General features: G+C 33.7%; 1 protein-coding gene across 2 annotated transcripts in view; it reads right to left on the bottom strand.

The window, feature by feature from the left end:
- Positions 1-19,664, bottom strand: part of twin (CCR4-NOT transcription complex subunit 6-like twin) — a 422,061-nt gene that overhangs the window by 121,452 nt on the left and 280,945 nt on the right. Inside the window, exon 1 of one of the 2 annotated variants that reach the window (XM_035356723.2) lies at positions 11,759-13,301. The exons of the other annotated variant lie outside the window; for it this stretch is intronic. Coding sequence (XP_035212614.2) covers positions 11,759-13,028 — 1,270 coding nt within the window. The 5' untranslated portion in view covers positions 13,029-13,301. Of the gene's footprint in view, positions 1-11,758; positions 13,302-19,664 lie in introns of those variants that run through there. 2 annotated transcript variants of the gene reach the window in all.

Here is a 19,664-nt window from a genome sequence, read left to right as displayed (position 1 = left end):
TAGCATATTACGTCATAAGGAATATGGTGCGTCATTGTAATGCATAAGAAATGCCATTTAATGCCAATTGTATACAAAACTAGTATTCAATACATGTATCAAAACTGACCACGTAATCATAGAATCATATGGTATATATACCCATATGACGGAATTGCCATTTGGGTCAGAAAATATATATATATATATATATATCATTATTTTGAGTAAAAAATGAATTATTTCGAGCGATATGGAACCCACATAAAAATTTCGATAGAAAAATACACTAATTCTCTCTCATTAAACCAGCACTGTTGTCAATCGGAAAATAAGGGCGTTTTAAGAGTTTTTAATTAATAACTCTTACTTTAGCTCTTTTTTTTTTTTTTTTTTTTTTTTAAATGGACGTCGACCTTTTCCAGGACCCAAGAAAGAATTGTAGAACGTTTGATTACGATAGCCATAGTAGTGACTGGGTTATTAGCGAACAAACACACAGACTTTCTTTTATATATATATATATAACAGAGATTACCATTGAAGTTCGATAATCCGAAACAAAGAAAGCTTAAACAAATTTATATTTATCAAAGTTCAACAGTACATTTTTGAACAGAACAAACTTTCCAAATAAATATCTCTTGAGAACAAACAGCTCTTAAATGAAGGAATATTTCTCCCGGAAACATTGGAAAGCATTAAAACCTTCCAACTTTCATTACTCAAAACTGAAACGAGAAGTACGCTAATGTGACACCATCTGTAGCCAACCATAACAGAATGCGATATAAACTCATTAGATACTACGTATTGTCATCCTTGAATAAACTGTTAAGATGTATTGAATAATTTGCGAGAAGTTGCAGAAATGCTGTTTGATACAGCATTCTTAGGTAACTGTAATTAAAGATTCTGAGGTAAATTAAACAGAACATTTTTCACTATCATCTACAAAGAAGGAAGAACACAAAAATATATCCGGTTGTTGAGATTCTTCTAGTACCTCCGTCACGGTAATGTAAAGAAGATCATTTGTTCTCTTGTGTGTTCCTTTCAACTACACCGACAAAAGCAAAATAAATCGATTTGCTTGACCTCCGTTATTTTCGATGAAAGCTCGTAAAACTTTAGATGCAAACCGGTGTACTCCATCTTATAATGGGAACATATTCATAAGTAATTCAGAGCAAAAGGAAGTAGTTTAAATTTGGGTTAAATTTATTAATATTTCTACATTTTATTGACAAAATTTACTTTATAATAGCTAATCGATTGTTTTTATTAATCACCATGAACTGCGTTTTTCTCCTCTTTCACTTCACTCCCTATAATACTCAGTTAGCGAACGATAAATAGCATCATGAAATCGCAAAATATATTTTAAGAATTGGAATACTTCACAATGCTTTTTTAGAAAAAATTCAAATAATACAAGGACTCAAATATTTTTTTTTTTTTTTTTTTTTTTTTTTTTAAATCTCAGTTTATCGTTTTTAATTTAAGCGCGGGAATTTTTCTTTTTTCTTTTCATCATTATTCAACAAAGAGTTCCCCCCCCCCAAAAAAAAATTCTTTTGAACCAATTTTAAATAGTTAAATGAGAAAATACATCTTAAATTACCAATTAATTTACTAATTCGGCTATTTAAAAGCAACGTGATAACACTGCTTAAAATATGTTTATTTCCCATGGGTGAAAGTGCTGCCATTTGGCAAACCATAAGCTATTTAACAAATTTAATCTGTCTGTTGCTGAAAAGCCACGCGACTAAAAAGCAATACTTAAGAATAGCTTTTTCTGTTTTTAACCTGACTGAATTAATTATGCGATGAAATTACATTAGCAAGGCACATTAATACATATGTATTCTTTTTTAACCGTTACATATAAGTTTCATTTTAAACATTATCATTTATATTAAAACCATTATATATTTTCTTTTTATAATAATTAGTCCACCAGCGGCCAAGCGGCAGAAATTCGCTGAATATTGGTTGTTCGCTTCCAGGTTCAAATTCTGGCGGAAGGGCTAGTTGCATGGGCGTTTTCCTATATGTAACGTGGAAGTCCACCGCGAAAGCATCCCTCCCTGGAAAGCAAATAGTCTTTGAATTCTAATTCAGAAATCAAACAACAAAAATCAGCGTTATATTTACAAAGTTTTCACAGGACTAGTTTCGATGGTTTTACCGAACCACCATCTTCAGCTGCAAAACCGCAAATGAACAAGATAGGAAATAATGATTAGATAAGATAAGAAAGCCTGGACAAGAATAAGCAAGTGGCGCCATCTGTTGGTAAAACCAGAACTAAAACATAATTTCTTTAAAGGCCGAAGGCAAATTTGGATTGGAATTAGGATCGTTAACTAGAACAGAAAGATTTTTATGAATGTGAAATGCCTCTAGAAAATCCAGTTCTCCAATGGAAGATGTTTTTTGAATAATTTTGGCAGCAGAAAAACTGAAAGTGTGGTTTTCGGACCAACAATGTTGAGCAACAGAAGACTTCTGTGTTTCCTTTTTTCTAACATATGCCTCATGTTCCTTGACGCGAAATTTTAAGGCTCTCTTAGTTTGGCCAATGTAAATTAAACCACACTGGGAAGGAATCCTATAAATACCCCAGGAATTCATATCCGGAATGGGGTCCTTGAGTATGGAACTCGGAATTTTATTGATGGGAGAATAAACAACCCGAAAGTTAAATTTCTGCAAAATATGTGCAACTTTATAGCTAATTGATGGAAAGAAGGGAATGACAACAGAATTTTTATAATCTCCTAAAACAAGATTGTGCCTTTTAGTGTGTTGAGATGAGAATTTTTTAACTGCTTGATTAATAATGTTGGGTGGAAAGCCCCTGTCAATAGCTATTGCTTTTAAATACTTTAGTTCTTCATCAAGGGCTAGTTTGGAGGAGCAAACTTGAAGAGCACGGAAAACATAGGAATAAAATGAAGCTAACTTTTGTTTAGTCGGATGACATGATTTAAAGTGTGGTGGAAGGCAAACCGATGAAGGTTTACGGTAAACCGTAGTACTGAAGTTGGATGTGTTACGTGTGACCAGAATGTCGAGAAACGGAAGAGAATTGCAAGTCTCAAGTTCAAAATTGAACTGAATAGCAGGATCAATAGAATTCATTGTTGAAAGAACTTTATTTAAATCATCTTTATTACCTTCAAACAGAGTAAAAGTATCGTCTACGTAGCGGAACCATGCCGGGAAGTTTAAAGTTTCAAACAATTTTGATTCATAATAATGCATGTAGATATCAGCCAGGATGGGACTGAGGGGGCTTCCCATGGCTAATCCCTCAGTTTGCTTGTAATATTTATTTTGGAAAACAAAATGTGTTTGTTACAAACTCTGTTTGAATATTTATATTCAAATAAATTTAATAAAGGTGATGTTTTTAATGTGCGTCAATAAAACAATAAATTTCAAAATGTACCATACATTGTTACACTTTCTAACTACAGTTTGTAATATGCTTATAGCTTTAAAGAAACAAATATCTGATGTGGACAACACATGATTTCCTTGTACATCCTATTAAATTACACACATTTTTTGTTGCATTTACTTTAAACATACTTGAATTTCATTAAAGAGATATTTCTCATTCAATTAATTCAGTTCTCACTTCGCGGTAACGCATAAAAATTTAAATTTTCATTAAAAATTGTAAAATGCAGAAAAACCTAAAATACCAAATACAGTCAAAAACGAAAAGTTACGAAAAAAAATTTTAGAATTAAAATTAAAGTTTCTACGCAAAAGGAAGCAATTCGGCCAACGGGCAGGAAAACAAAATTTTCGATGCACAAATATTTAAACTTAACTTATGGTCCTGGTGGGCAAAAAGACACTAAAATCGATGCACCAACTGAACTTAATTCACTATTTTACTAAGGCTTTCAAATGTACATAAATGGCGGCCTCGTTAGGCTTAGCGTTACTTTAAATTATTGATAATTCTACGACTGCTGCATGCGGATTAACTAAAGGGATGAAAACCTCAACCGGAACATAAGAATAACATAATTCAATCACTTTTAAACCAAAAAATGCATAATTTGCCGACGTGTAAGAATGAAAAAAAGCTCTCCAAGCAGGGTAACACAATAAGAATATACATAAGGTATTTCTCTCGCCTTCCTAGCGTGCCTTCGTGGTGTGGTTGGTTCTGCACGCTGGACCGGTATTCCAGAGGACCGTGGTTCGATTCCCAGCAAAGGCGTTTGCTATTTTTCATCTTTCCTGCTTCCAAAAATATACCTGATGTCTTTACAGTGGCGCCCGAACTAAAAAGGGTGGTAGATGTTAATTCTCCCCACCCAGGATTTAGCGATTGGGTCCCCTAAAAACACCAGTCGCCCTTTAAAAGGGGGGAGGGGAGTTTGCTATTTTTCATCTTTCCTGCTTCCAAAAATATACCTAATGTCTTTACAGTGGCGCCCGAACTAAAAAGGGTGGTAGATGTTAATTCTCCCCACCCAGGATTTAGCGATTGGGTCCCCTAAAAACACCAGTCGCCCTTTAAAAGGGGGGAGGGGAGTTTGCTATTTTTCATCTTTCCTGCTTCAAAAAATATACCTAATATCTCTACTAAGTAAACAAGGTAAAAAAAAAAAAAAAATCTGAAATGTTTTAGATTTTAAATTACGTCCAAAGGGGCGTTTTTTAACATTTTGTGTGTTACCTTTCTTTATTAAATATCATGTTCCTCGCACTTAAACCATAAGATCCAGTGCAACAGCAATATCGCAAAATAGTTTTAAAACGAGCATATCTTTAGAATTTCCGATACAGAGACTCACGCGCTGGAGATAAAAATGTTTTTTCTGCACAACGTTGCCATTGCTCGCTTTGAAATCCTTGAGTTTGTTAATCAAAAATTCGTCGAAGTTTTAAAAAATAGGAAATCGATCATAAAACAAATTTCAAATTTGGTCTTCCACATGCTCATATTCGTTGGAGGATTACGTTATTCAAAATTCGATGACTCTATGTACCGTTATTTTATGACAATGTGAGAAATATACATACATTTACGCAGATTTTCATTATTTAATTTCTTCAAATATAATGCAGGACTCTAACATTTTATGGCAACAGTTTGAAAAGTGAATCGACATTTATCCGTCCGACGCAAAATGCCAAAACGAAACTAATAGTCCTTCGGGATTCAAATCCCTTTGGACTAATAAATTACGTAATACTTATGATAAAGCTGCAAAGTAAATAAATAATAATTTACTTTCTGAAAACAATAGTTAGAATTCCATGAATTGAATTAACTCATTAGCTTAATTAAACTGGAATTATTAAAATGAAATAGCTAAAGGGGAAAATATTACCAACAAACTAGTAATTATCATCATTGACCAGAAATTAGTTGACTTTTCAAGGGGACCAAACTAACTTCTGATCAATTAACAATAATTATTAGAAGCGAAAGTGTTTCATCTATTTCTCGAGTAAGAATCAAGACTACGAAGACTAAGAAAGCTATTTAGTAAGATTGAGTTAAAATTATTTAAAGTGCTAATTAAAAACAACACTACAATTTAAAATTAGATCTGTTTGAATGCTATTGCGGCTGTCCTCCCCAATATATATATTTATATATATTATAAGCTAGGTTGTAAGTACAATACTAAAAAGACCAATATATATATATATATAAAGTTTAAAATACGGGAGAAAAAAAAAAAAAAAAAAAAAAAAAAAAAGATTTTAAAATACGTCCAAAAGGTTTTTTTTTTTTTTTTTTAACGCATTTTGCGAGTTATTTTTATTTATTAAATATCATGTTTTTCGCACTTAAACCATAAAATTCAGTTCAAGAGCAATATCGCACAATAATTTTAAAATAAGCATATCTTTAGAATTTCAGATACGCAGTCTCGCGCTGGAGATAAAAAAGATTTTTCTGTACAGCACTGCCATTGCTCGCTTTGAAATCTTTGAGTTAGTTAATAAAAAATTCGTTAAGTTTCACAAAATATGAAATCGATAATAAAACAAATTGCAAATTTAGCCTTTCAGACGCTCATATTCGCAGGAGGATTACGTTATTCAAAATTGGATGGCTTAGGTGGTGTGGTGTATTTAATTATGGCAAAGCACACTAGGGCTATCTGCCTAAGGGGAGGGATGCCTTTCGTGGAGGACTTTCTAAGGGAAACTGGCTCGTATACACGTTACACATGGGGAAAACCACGAAAACACCCATGCAGCCAGCCCGTTCGCGGGATTCGAACCTCGGACCGAACTACCAGAGTTCAGCGACTTTACCGCTCGGCCGCTGGTGAGCTTGGATGGCTTAGGTACCGTTGTTTTATCACAATGCGAGAAACATACATACATTCATGCAAAGATTCTTCATTGTTTAATTTCTTTAAATATAACACAAGGCAATAACATTTGGTGGCAACAATCTGAAAAATGAAACAACACATGTAGTGAATCAGCGCAAAATGCCAAAACGAAATTAATAGTCCTTCTGGGCAAATTGCCCCTTTGGACTAAAAAAAAAGTTAATTAAATAGCCCCGAAATCATTCTAAAAACGTTTAAATACCCTCTGTATATGAACGTCGCGCAGCCAACCACCAAGAAACTTCTCAAAGTGCTTGAAAACAAAAGACGTAACTACTTTTAATAACTCTCATGCTTCACGGACTAGAAAATCAGATGATATATATTTAGAAAATCTCACTTTTTAAAGGGGATGAAAGTTATCTAAAAACAGTTGAAAAGTATTAAAAATGGAAAATAAGCTCACATAAATGAACCGAAAATCAGTTAAGTACGAATTATGATATAGATGTTTTTTTTTTGGGGGGGGGGAATTAAAGCTCTTAGCGCAAAATATCTGGAGCGTTAAGTACAAAATATATTACAAACGACTGGCGTACGGATGTATATCTAAATAAATATTCGTTTTAGGTGAATAAATTGTCGCCTTAGATTTGCTCTAGAAACTCATTCACATTACGGGTTGGGCAACTTTTGAGGATTATTCGATTGGAAACGAAAACATCAAATGGGTTACAAATTAACGCGATCTTGATCTCAATGTTCCGATTTTTAACCTGCCACTACGAGTTTTAGAAGATAGTGTGAAGTAAATGCTATATATATAGTCCACTTACTGTTTAGTTTTGTCACGCAAAGAAGGATAATCAGGCTTCTCATAGGCATCACTAGAAAGTTCTCCACGAACACATCCCTCTCCTTAGGCAGATAGCCCTCCAGTGTTTTACCGTAATTAAATAAACCATTCTAACAGGCACTTGACTCTTCAAATTACTGGTAATAACGCCAGAAACATTGGAAACACGATGTCTTTACAAAGTATCTAAATCAGGAATTCCCAACTTTTTTCTTACATCAACCCCTTTTAAAGAAATGGTCTTTTACACGACCCGCGTGCATTTTTTCCCTTAATATACAGTATGCAATACAATTATAATACAAATAACTGCACGTAAATAACTTGAAAATAAACAACAAAGATTAATAAACACGTGAACAAAAAAATCTGAAATGTTTCAGATTTTAAATTACGTCCAAATGGGCCTTTTTTAACGGTTAGTGTACTACCTTTATTTAATAAATATCACGTTCTACGTACTCAAACCATAAAATTCAGTTCAAGAGCAATATCGCAAAGTGATTTTAAATTGAGCATATCTTTAGAATTTCCGATACAGAGTCTCGCATGCGGCAAATCTCCCCCCCCCCCGTGCAGTGTAACCATTGCTCGCTTTGAAATCATTTAGTTTACTAATTCAGAAGTCAATCAGCGTAATATAATCAGCTGATTTTTGTTGTTTGACTTCTGAATTAGTATTTGTTCGGTGTGTTATTGTGTTTTTAATCGTTTAGTTTGTTAATCAAAAATTCGTTGAAGTGTTAGTTACAAAATATAAAATCGATAGTAAAACAAATTTCAAATTCCAAATTAGGGCTTCCACATGCCCATATTCTATGGAAGACTACGTTATTCAAATATTGATGGCTCTAGGTACCGTCGTTTTATCACAATGCGAGAAACATACATACATTCATGCAGATTCTTCATTATTTAATTTCTTTAAATATAATACAGGGCGATAATATTGGGTGTTGGGTGGCAACCATTTGAAAAGTGATTCACCGTTTATAGTTTTCAACACAAAATGACAATACGAAATTAATAGTCTTCAGAATAAATTGCCCCTTTTGACTTAAAAAAATTTCCTGAAATTATCTTTTAGTTTTGCATTCTTTGTATTTTTTATTGAGTTTTGTGTTCTGAGGTTTTTAACTTGACCTTATTGCTTAAAAAATGATTTTCACACTTAAAAAAAATGTTACTGATTTCTAAAGTGCACTATATAATTTTAGTGCACCTTCCTCTTGATTTTTTCTTTTACTACAGGATACAGCTTTTTATATCAATAATCAATTTATTAAAAAATTAATTTTAATAATTTTTTCAATAAACTGCATACTGATTATGCCTATCAAACGCCAGCGCATATCATCGGATTAATAAACAGTTCGAAAAAAGTCTGCCTAACCGAGATGCACCCCTTTTTTTAGTCACATTTATAGGCGGGGGTCCTTTAAATTTAATAAAGAATTATTTACACTAATCATCTCGTATTAGAAAAGGCAAAAAGAAAAACGTGTGGGCCTCCGTTGACGCACTCAGCTGATCTCTGTTTACGTTTACAGAGCATTTAGCGTTGCCATTTTTTTCTTTAATACTCGTTACATTGTTTACTAATTTGGGATGTAAACTGATGAAGATGTAAACCGCTGTAGAACGTTCATTTCGATGTCATTATTATAAAAGATATGAGAAATGTTTTGTACTTCTGCCTACAGTAATTTAAAATTCGTTTTCTCGGCTTTGCTTTTTTTTCATTCCTTTTAAGGATTAAAATTTATTTTGGATTTATTAAATTACTGAACTTTGTAAAATTAAACTATAGAAATTTTGAAACATCAGAAAGATTTGTTGAAGATGGACTGTAATTTAAATAAAAAATAATATGAAGAACTAAACGAAACATAAAATTCTTTTAAAGTAATATTAACTCTCAAAAACTATCTACTACCAAAAAACAATAAATTTTTTTAAAATTAATTCTAAAGTCATTAAACTTTTTTGCGGCTTCGAAACAAAAAACATGTAAAATTATGCACATTATATCTGTGCACATACTTAAAATGAATGGTACTGCTCCTTAATTTTTTTTTTTTTTCTTTTTTTTTTTTTTTGAGTAAGCGACAGAGCTAATTTGGTTTCAAAACAACTTCTAAGCGAATTCCAAACATATCATCGTACCAGTTTGGTGCAGAAATCGAAACATAATTCTCGGGAAATACAATTTACTTAGTTACTTTTCAGTTGCTCCCCCCCCCCCAAAAAAAAAGATTTAAACATGAGCTTGGTGAATATTTTCGGAGAAGATTTAAAAAAAAAAAAAAAAAAAAAAAAAAAAACTTTTTTTCAAGCTGTGGCTCCCTGCCAGCATCGCCCCCCCCCACAGGTGACAGCCTGGAAAGATATAATGACGGAAATATGGCAACTGAATACAAATTACCACCACCTGCGTCATCCAAAAATATGCATCATATTCAAGAACTTAAAAACTCTCAAGAGGTCTTTAATGTCAAGATATTCATACAGAATAATATACCAGCAGCTTAAAGTAGCTATGAATTACAAACAAGAATTCGAAACAACAGCTAAGATACGGAGAGATGGGAAAGAAAAAAAAAAAAAAAAAAAAAAAACTCTCCTTTCTAAAATGTTGTATATACATTATATTTTTGCACATTTCATGCTGAGATCGTAATTAGAAAATATGGTATAATAATTTTTATGAGCTGCTATACGCATTTGAAAAGGCTGTTTAACAAGAAACTCTAAATGCAGTTTACTTTTTTTTGCACTTCTAATAGCCTTAACGCTACATCAGTCTCTTATTTCCGAGAACATTAAAGGATGAAATGCTTCCCCCCCCACTTTTCGCTAACTAATTTCGTAATTAATATGTTATTTCAAATTAAATTAGATCTCAAATGCTCGTTAGATCATTAGAATTTTTTTTTAAACATAACATGTTGAACTATCGCAAAACACACAAAAAAAGAACTACAAATTAACTGAAAAATACAGATTAGAAATTAAATGCGAAATAATGCCTTTCTAAGACATTATATTACTTTGACAATAAATTACTCAGCCAAGTGTTTCGTACAGTGTTAGAGCAATATACAAAAATTTTCATAAATTTTGAATTCATTTTCTAAATTAAAAAAATTAATATTTTAGGAAATTAAAAGAAAACGCATAGGTTGGAGTTGAAAACTAATATAAGGGTTCAGCAGCATATGGAATTCTAATCAACTCCCTGAGCATTCGGTTTTGAGCTAATTACTCAGTAAAAATAAATTCAAGATAACTTTTTCCCAGAACAAATTTACAAAACGGATGGAAAGTGAATACGTACCCTTTTAATATTTTTTTGTTTGTTTGTTCTAGTAAAGTAATTTAAACTCTTTCATATGATCATTTATTCCGACCGCAGTTTAAGAAAACATTGTATTAACTCATAAAAATAATTTTTATATAGGATATGAAATAAATTATTTTAATAACAGACTGTAAATATCTAACGCAGTATATGTTCTCACGTTTAATATCTCTCGATATATCTTTATATATATTTATTTAACAATTTTTAACAGAACTAGCGACTCATGAAATGATTCGCTAGGAAATACAACTACTGAATCATGAAACAAGTTTCCTATATCTTCTTTTTCTAATGAATCTTAGATGCAATGGAGCGAAAAAGTAAATTCGGTAGTTTGGTACAACTAAAAGAAATAGGAAGTATTTAAATAACTTATTACTCCACCCACCTTTCTCTTCTCGTATAACTTCTGCCGTTTATTTTTATACGGGTTCTCGAGAGAGGATAAAATTATTAGGTTTCTATTTAGACAACTGGAAAATGCTTCATAATTGAATTCTTGCGGGTGGACCAAGATAAACGGAACCGGATATGGAAGATTTCACTTGTTTGGGTTCGGTTTATCTTAGGCCACCAGATAATATATATCAATTCATGGACACGCGGGGTCACCAAGTGACCCACTTGAATTCCAAAACTAAAGTACAATACATTAAAATATATATATATATATGAAATGAATATGAAGAACACATAAAACATTGAAAATAATAATAACCATAATATTTTTGTTTGATTACAAAGTTGGCTTTGGTTCAACTTAAAAATGCGATCAAATATTTTCACAATGTAGAATTTATTTTAAATTTGAACAGGAACATATTAACTACTGAAAATTCAGATGTTTGTATTCGTCTTAAGACGACTAACTAACTATAAGCCAAACTTGCCTAAACTAATGTCACAAGTTCAGTATCAGGAAAGCTATTGTTATCGTTGAGCAAAATAAAGATCATTCAGTTATGCTTCTTTTTACAATAATTAGAATATTAATTATAATTTTTGCGTCCAAAGTTTTTATTTTCTCAATAAAATTTATCTTAATTTTCACCGAGAAAGACTGTTCTAAAATGAAAATAACAGACCCGAAACGTCATCTTAAATTTGCCGGCGCCTGGTATTAAAACCATTAGCACGCATAAAAGAGCAAATAAATAAACTGGAATTCAGTACAGACTGCAAAGAAGGTATAATAGACATTAATGATTGTATATAACTTGTACTTACGAACAAGAGTGTTTTGTCCCCTAATGACACTATCTTCAAATCCTATGTTAGAATCATCATCCGAGCTGCCCATGGATAGACATCTCATCGCTCTCCCGATGATCCGATTATTATCCAGTGATCCACGTTCTCCTCCATTTCGCCTGATGATAGCCATGGCCAAACCATTTTCGGAGACATCCACCGGTGAGTCCGGCGGAGTCAAAAAGGTTGAAGGTGGCGGCATACAATAGGCACATGCACAGCGAGTCGATGGAGGGTAAGGATACGTACCGGTTCTCCATCTCTTGTCATTAATTATTATGGTATCACAGGGTTGGTAGTCAGACACTGTTACTGGGGATCTAGGAGGCGATGGAAACATATTGATTCCATTTCTATTATATCGATAACATAACGGCAGATATGGTTTTAAAGTCACGATGGTACCAGTGACATCTTCTAGTGCTCTACTTCTAGCGTTGCAGCCATCGCTTTCGCTCGCACGTCTATCTTTTTTGCGCCTCTTCCTTGGTTTAATAATCCTGGGGAGTCCGTTTTCGGAGGTCCCCGAGTCTTCTGAAGTTGTACTAATGCAGTCACTCTGGGACGGTGATGAAGATATTCTTCGTGACGAATTAGCCATTACAAGATCAGATTCGTCTTCCGTAAAACACCCCATCCTTTCAACACTCAGCGATCGAGTCTGTCCCTCTTCGGGGCAACCAGACACAAGCATATACAACCTGTTGTTGCCTCCTCCTTCACTTAAATAGAAATCGCGACCTTTAAATGGTGCAGTAGTAGGAAAGCCATCGCCGTCTTTGCTACATTTCTCGCCGTCTTTGGGTGACAATATCAGAGGCGCACCTTGAGCGTGAATAGCAAGTCTAGAAATTGGTAAAATTTCCTCCAAGTTATTAGAATCGACAGGCGAATCCACGCGTGGAACAGAATAATCCTGCGTTTTGCCACTGCAATTTCTATTTTGCACTCGGCTTTTTCCAGGATGATGGAGAAGGTTCTTGCTCTGACGAGCGACACTTATTAAAGGCACACCTGTCCACGCGTAGTTATTGATGCCATTGTAGCCTGGACACTGAATGGCCGAGCTACAGCAACGACTGCATTGTGGTACAGTGTATCCACAGCAGCGAACGTTTCCACCTCCATCTTTTGCTTGATGCTGTCCTCTAGGACAGGGTTTTCTTTTAGATCTGGGCTGCTGTGCGATGAGGCATGATCCGATGTACTTCTGGACGTCGACAGGCACTTCGGGATGTGGCCCCATATCAGGCTAACTAAAATACTATGTCATGCTGGTTATCCCGTTCTTCACTGTTTCTAGAGTTCTTCTACCCAATAATATTAGAAGCGGCAATATAAATAACAACAGTCTTTGAACCAAACTTCAGAAGAATCATTTCCATCATCAATGATAACGGTCCGTTCCAATACAGAGAATTTTCAGCACGCTGTTTCGCTTACACTTTGCGAAGGCTGCAACGCTCTTCGAACCATCACGACCGGTGAAGTTCCACCGCTACTATGAGAGAAACAAACTTCCTCGTGGCCTACACTCAAACAGAATGCGCGCGCAGCTTCTCTCTCGCGCACGACGGATTGGGCAGCGCGCGTCCCTCTTTCACTTACTTTACGATGCGGGTTACAATATTTGGTTACTTATCGCCCAACAACTGTTAATTTTAGATATTTTCTATATCCCAGTTAAAATGTCCTTGGCGTTTAACCAGTGAAATTATTCAGCTTAAATCCTTAGGATTAAATATGTATTTCGTAATCGAAACAAAGGGCTTCAATATTATTTTCTACAAGAAAATTAATCTCCCTTATGAAACGATTTTCAAGTACTACATTAATTCATGGAACATATTAATCAAGATTTCTGATGAATGAAAGAGTGCCTGCATTTAAGCTGCGGGGAGAGAGAGAAAAAAAACTAAAATCGCGTAGATAGAGCGGCTGTTTGAAGGCGTTTCATTACAGTCGATACAGAAGAAAAAAACTAGAATTTTAAATCCAGATATCGTCAGCAAAATCAGATCTTCAACATGTGAACACTCTTTTTTTTCGCTCTTTTCCCAGTTAATGCTTTTATTATACCTATTCTAAGAACGACAGAAATTTGATTTTTAATTCTGAAAATATTATTTATATTATTAAATGATGAAGAAGCTAAATGATGATCATCGCATTGGGAAAAAAAAAAAAAAAAAAAAAAAAAAAGCAGCAGTATCTTGAGACACAAAATTTTGAACACTTAATGTCCTCTATCCGAACATATGCATCTTAAAGTCCGGATTCTGAATTTACTTTTCCTTTATTTCATATTTTGCACGAATTTAATGAAACTTATTAAAAATTCAGAGATTTAAAAGCAACGTGTTGCCATTCGGCAAATTGGAAATTATTTATGTTTCAAAGTTAATAAAATCTTTCAGCTATTTAAAAGAAATGTACCGCCACTCGGAATAGCATAAGATATTTGTCTTTCCAATTTAACCAATAAACTTCGCCATTTAAGAGAAATGCATTGCAACTGCCCGAAATAAAATATTTTTATCTTCCACGTGGCAGAGTATCGCCATTCGACAAAGCGTAATATTTACCTTTTCTTTCAAATTTAACCTATTATTAACTAACCATTTAAGCAATTTAAAAGCAGATCTTGATTTCTATTATTAATTACTAGAAGGACTCGCGAAATTAAAGTAGCTCGACTTATTAAAAGCATTACATAATTTTTTATAAATTTACATAATTTATAAGCGACGTGTAGTTACTATGCAAAGCTTTAAGATATTTATATTTCAAGTTAATCAGAAAACTCAGCGATTCAAAAGAAATGCACTGTCACTCGACAGATCATAAGATATTTGTTTTTTAAATTCAATGTAAATGTGCAGCCTCTGTTCGATACAAAACAATTTTAACTTCTACGGGCCTGTTTGTTGCCATTTGGTGAAGCGTAAAATATTTAATTTTTCTTTCAAATTTAATCTGCGTGTTACTCATTAAAAAACTAGCCAATAAACGCGGATCTTCACTATTATTATTAATTACCTGTTGGATCCGTGAAATGAATTAAGTGGATTCATTAAAATTATTACATATATATATTTTTTTCCTTTTTATAATAAATACATCAGGCGGCTGACCGAGCAGAAGGCTTGTAAACATGAATAGTGAAACCGCTCTAAAATTATACATGATCCCATGCGATTTTTGATTTGGTTTACTTAATTATAGCAAAGCACTCGAGGGCTATCTGTCCAAGAGGACAGACGCCTTCGTGGGGGAATTTCTAAGGGAAACTGGCTCATACACATGTAACACATTTGGAAAACCACGAACGCCTATACATCCAGCCCGATCGTGAGGATTCGAACCCTGTACCGAACTACCAGCGTTCAGCGACTTTACTACTCAGCCGCTGGTGGGAAATACGATGTTACGATACATAAGTTTTAAATTTTTTCTTTATAAACAAACTAAGCATTTAGTTTTTCTGCCTCCCCTTTGTTTGAGGAGGTGGGTTACCATTGTCAACTCCAAGTTATATAACCGAAAGAAGAAGTAACTACTTTTTTTACACAGGATGTAAAAAACTTTTCACACGAATAAACAACAACGCATTAACTTGAAAAATAATACTTAACGATTTCTCTTTATTTTTAACGTCGACGCACTCCTCTAGGAAAAAAATATACCAAATGAGGCGAAACATAAATACAGAACTGCAATTTGCAAGACGAAAATTATTTTAAAATAGGCTGTCAAATTACTAATTCCCCCCCTTTAAACATAAAAAATAATAGTTTAGTTTGTTATTTATTTATTTTGTAGCAAAGAAGTTGAAAAAAAAAATCAAGTTTTTCAAAAAACAGGTATAATGTAATGCAAACACAAACAAAAGGAAAAGCTGCCAAGTAAATGAAAATTAAATTGCAAAACTAATATTGTTTCCGATAATAATACTTAATAACCAACAGAAAGGTTCAAAATCATCTTCTGAACATCACCAAACGTCTTCAAACGGAAAATTCTCATTTGAAATTTATTTAGAAAGTTTCTACACACCAACTTCGTGGTTGTTAAGTAAAAACTTTCGCTTCACAGCGTAGAACAAGAATAACCATACTTCTGCTTCTAAAGACCGGAGAGAGAAAATAAAAGTAGTTTTGAGAAGCTGAGAATTATCGGATATGAAAGAGCGGACACTCTTGCTAAAATGGCGGCACTTGGGAATGAGACCGATAATTTTGATATCCAAATTCAAGAAAAAGACCATTGCTGAAATGGAAAACTGGATTTATACAGAATGGAATTTTTGCTGGAAGTCGTCTAATAAGAGGGGGAAAAAATAGGCTCAATGAAAAATATAAAATTAAACAAGAAGATGAATATTATAAATAATGTCGATATAAATCAGAGCTAATCATGAGCGTTTCTCGGCTTATTTTAATAGGTTCCATCTACAGAATAATGATAAATGCTTAATTCGTGATACGTTTGTGGAAGCCAGGTACTTACTTCGTAGATGAATGTACGCTTAGCCGGAGTACAAGAGAGAAATATAGAAAGAATTTTAAGGAAGATTTAAAAGGAACTATTCAAAATTGAAAGATTTTGCAGAGACAATAATGAAGATTATAAACAGAATTGGAATTCGGCACTGAGAGTCAGATTTTGAACTTTATATGTTTTTTTTTTTTTTTTCCCTCCCTGGCCAGTCCCATTTTTTGATCATACCGCCGGCTTGTGCTGGCTAGGAGGATCGGGGCTGTGCCCTCATAATAATAATAATAATAATATTAATAATAATAATAATAATAATAATAACCTTCGACATCCGTACTACAGTGGTCCTTATTCACACGTGCAAATCCTTAAAAAGAAATTTAACTCCCTAAAATATTTGTAGGCTGTCAAAAAGAAATCATACACTACATTGTCCACATAGCACGAAAGTTAATAGAGCAAACGAGCGGATAAACCAGATGGATGCGATTTTTTCATCCCGATTCGAACTCGAATTTTGATGAGATTTATTTCTCGAAGGAAAACAATCGACTTCTTATTCCCTCTTCTTTTCTCTTATTTGCACTAGATTTTCTCCCCTTCCCCCTTTTCTTTCGAACTATTCATTCTTCCCGAAACAAGCAACTTGCAGTAAGCAGTAAATCACACGTCAAGTTTACGGCATCCGGTATACAAACTCTAGGCAGCGTTCAAGAAAAGCGCACGTTGTGTGCAGCAAAAAGAATGCAAAAGTAATCGAGATGGGTGGCGATCTTAAACTCTAAGACTTTACTTTGTCTTTAAAGAAAGAAAAAAAAAAAAAAAAAAAGAGAGAGAGAGAGAGATATAGCTGGGAAAGACGCTAGTAGATGCCGGGTTCAGCCCAGGAAATATCAAGCTTTGTGCGCCGCCTACGCCTGGTGGAAATTCATCTTTCCGAACAACGTGGATTAGAAAGGGGCAGAGAATTTGAAAAAAGGCGAGTTCGTAATTAAAAAAGACAATAAAGCGTTTGAATTAACATTCCGCTCGCTGTTAGTCTCAAATGGCATTCACTTTTCAAACTGTTGACACCAACTATATCGCCATGTATTATATTTACAGATATTAAATAATAAAGAACCTGCATAAATGTATGTATGTTTCTGTCATTGTGAAAAAACAACAGTATCTAGATGCATCAAATCTTAATGATAAAATAATGAAGATTATAAACAGAATTGGAATTCGGCACTGAGACTCAGATTTTGAACTTTATATATATATATATATATATATTTTTTTTCCCCCTGGCCAGTCCCATTTTTTGATCATACTGCCGGCTTGTGCTGGCTAGGAGGATCGGGGCTGTGCCCTCATAATAATAATAATAATAATAATAATAATAATAATAATAATAATAATAATAATAACTTCGACATCCGTACTACAGTGGTCCTTATCCACACGTGCAAATCCTTAAAAAGAAATTTAATTCCCTAAAATATTTGTAGGCTGTCAAAAAGAAATCATACACTACATTGTCCACATAGCACGAAAGTTAATAGAGCAAACGAGCGGATAAACCAGATGGATGTGACTTTTTCATTCCGACTCGAACTCGAATTTTGATGAGATTCATTTCTCGAAGGAAAACAATCGACTTCTTATTCCCTTTTCTTTTCTCTTATTTGCACTAGATTTCCCCCCTCTCCCAAAAAGAATGCAAAAGTAATCGAGATGGGTGGCGATCTTAAACTAGTCCTCCACCAGAAAATGGGCACTTGGAAGCTCTTGTTTCAAACTTCAAACTTGTTTTATTAGCCATTTAAAATTTTCAAAACATTAACGAATTTTTAATTAACAAACTCAACCATTTCAAAGCGAGCAATGGCATTACGGAAAAAGACATTTTTATCTCCAGAGCGCGAGACTGTTTATGGAAATTCTAAAGATATGCCGTTTTTAAATATTTTGTGATATTGCTGTTGAATTGAATTTTATGTGGTTTAATTACGAAGAACATGATTTTTAATAAACAAAGATAACACACAAAACATTAAAAAACATCGTTTTGGTTATAATATAAAATCTAAAGGATTTCAATATATATAAAATTTATTTAATAAATAAAATAAAATTGATTATATTATCTCCTAAGGTTAATCATAGTAGAATGAGCTGAAAAGAGTGAATCCATACTTAGTAAGTTCTATTTCGAAAGATGTTTTTAAGTAACTTGAATGTAAATTGTCAGCGCTGGAGGTGATATTGGTCTCGAAACTCACTTTTTGTCCGTATCACTTTTGTGTTAGAATCACTTTTCAAACTATTGCTGCCAAATTTATCGCGATGTGCTATTTTAATTTTTTTTAAAATTAAATAATGACTTAGTAAGTATTATATTCCTCGCATTGTGGAAAAACTACGTCCCCAAGAGCCACCGAATTTTTAATACACTTGGTTCTCCACCCGAACGTGGATACCTCGAAGCCCGAATGTCGAATTTAAAATTATCTTTTGAGTTTTTTGATTTATTTCGTATTTGATACATATTTCATGATTTTCTGTTTCCCAAAGTCGGCGATATGAAAGCGAGAAATGATAACACCGTTCACAATAAAACGCTTTTAGGTCCAGATCGATAGACTATTGCCATTCGCCAAAATTTAAGGTATCTATCTTGAACAAGCCACCTTGTAAGATATTTATCTTGATCTTCTTATTTGAAAGAAGAAGGTTAGAATAAATTCAGTAACCTTCCTCCTATGTCCCGTGCAATGAAAATGAAACCATGAAACGTCACGGTATGATATCACACCATGGCCGCTGCCAAACGCAGATTTCTGGTTGGTTTTGTTTCAATTCTATAGAAACAAATAGAATTTATATTTATGACAAATATAATGTATGTATAACTATGGCATGTAAATAAAATGCTTAAATTTAGGTTAGGTTTTAGTGGTAAACGATTACAATATTGCAAATGTCACGCTAAATTAACTGCGATCTGGCCATAACCCGTTCAAATAAGGCAAAAACTTGATAGCCATTTTTTTTCTTATCTATCCTACAAAAAGTATACTTCTGCTCAAAAATACAGTTCCACTATTTTAAGGCCCACCAGCGGCCGAGCGGTAAAGTCGCTGAACACTGGTAGTTCGGTCCGAGGTTCGAATCCCGCGAACGGGCTGGCTGCGTGGGTGTTTTCGCGGTTTTTTCCCATGTGTAACGTGTATACGAGCCAGTTTCCCTTAGAAAGTCCTCCACGAAGGCATCCCTCCTCTTAGGCAGATAGCCCTCGAGGCTTTGCCATAATCACACACACACATTGTTTTAAGCGGTCTTATTTTTTAAATTAAACGGTGGAATATGCATTGATGCTAACATAAAATTTACAGATTAC

Source organism: Stegodyphus dumicola, chromosome 7, assembly GCF_044657685.1.
Source record: "Stegodyphus dumicola isolate Sdum_Otavi_A_Nest chromosome 7, ASM4465768v1".
NCBI classification, from domain to species: domain Eukaryota; kingdom Metazoa; phylum Arthropoda; class Arachnida; order Araneae; family Eresidae; genus Stegodyphus; species Stegodyphus dumicola.
This window is presented reverse-complemented; position numbering and strand designations above follow the sequence as displayed.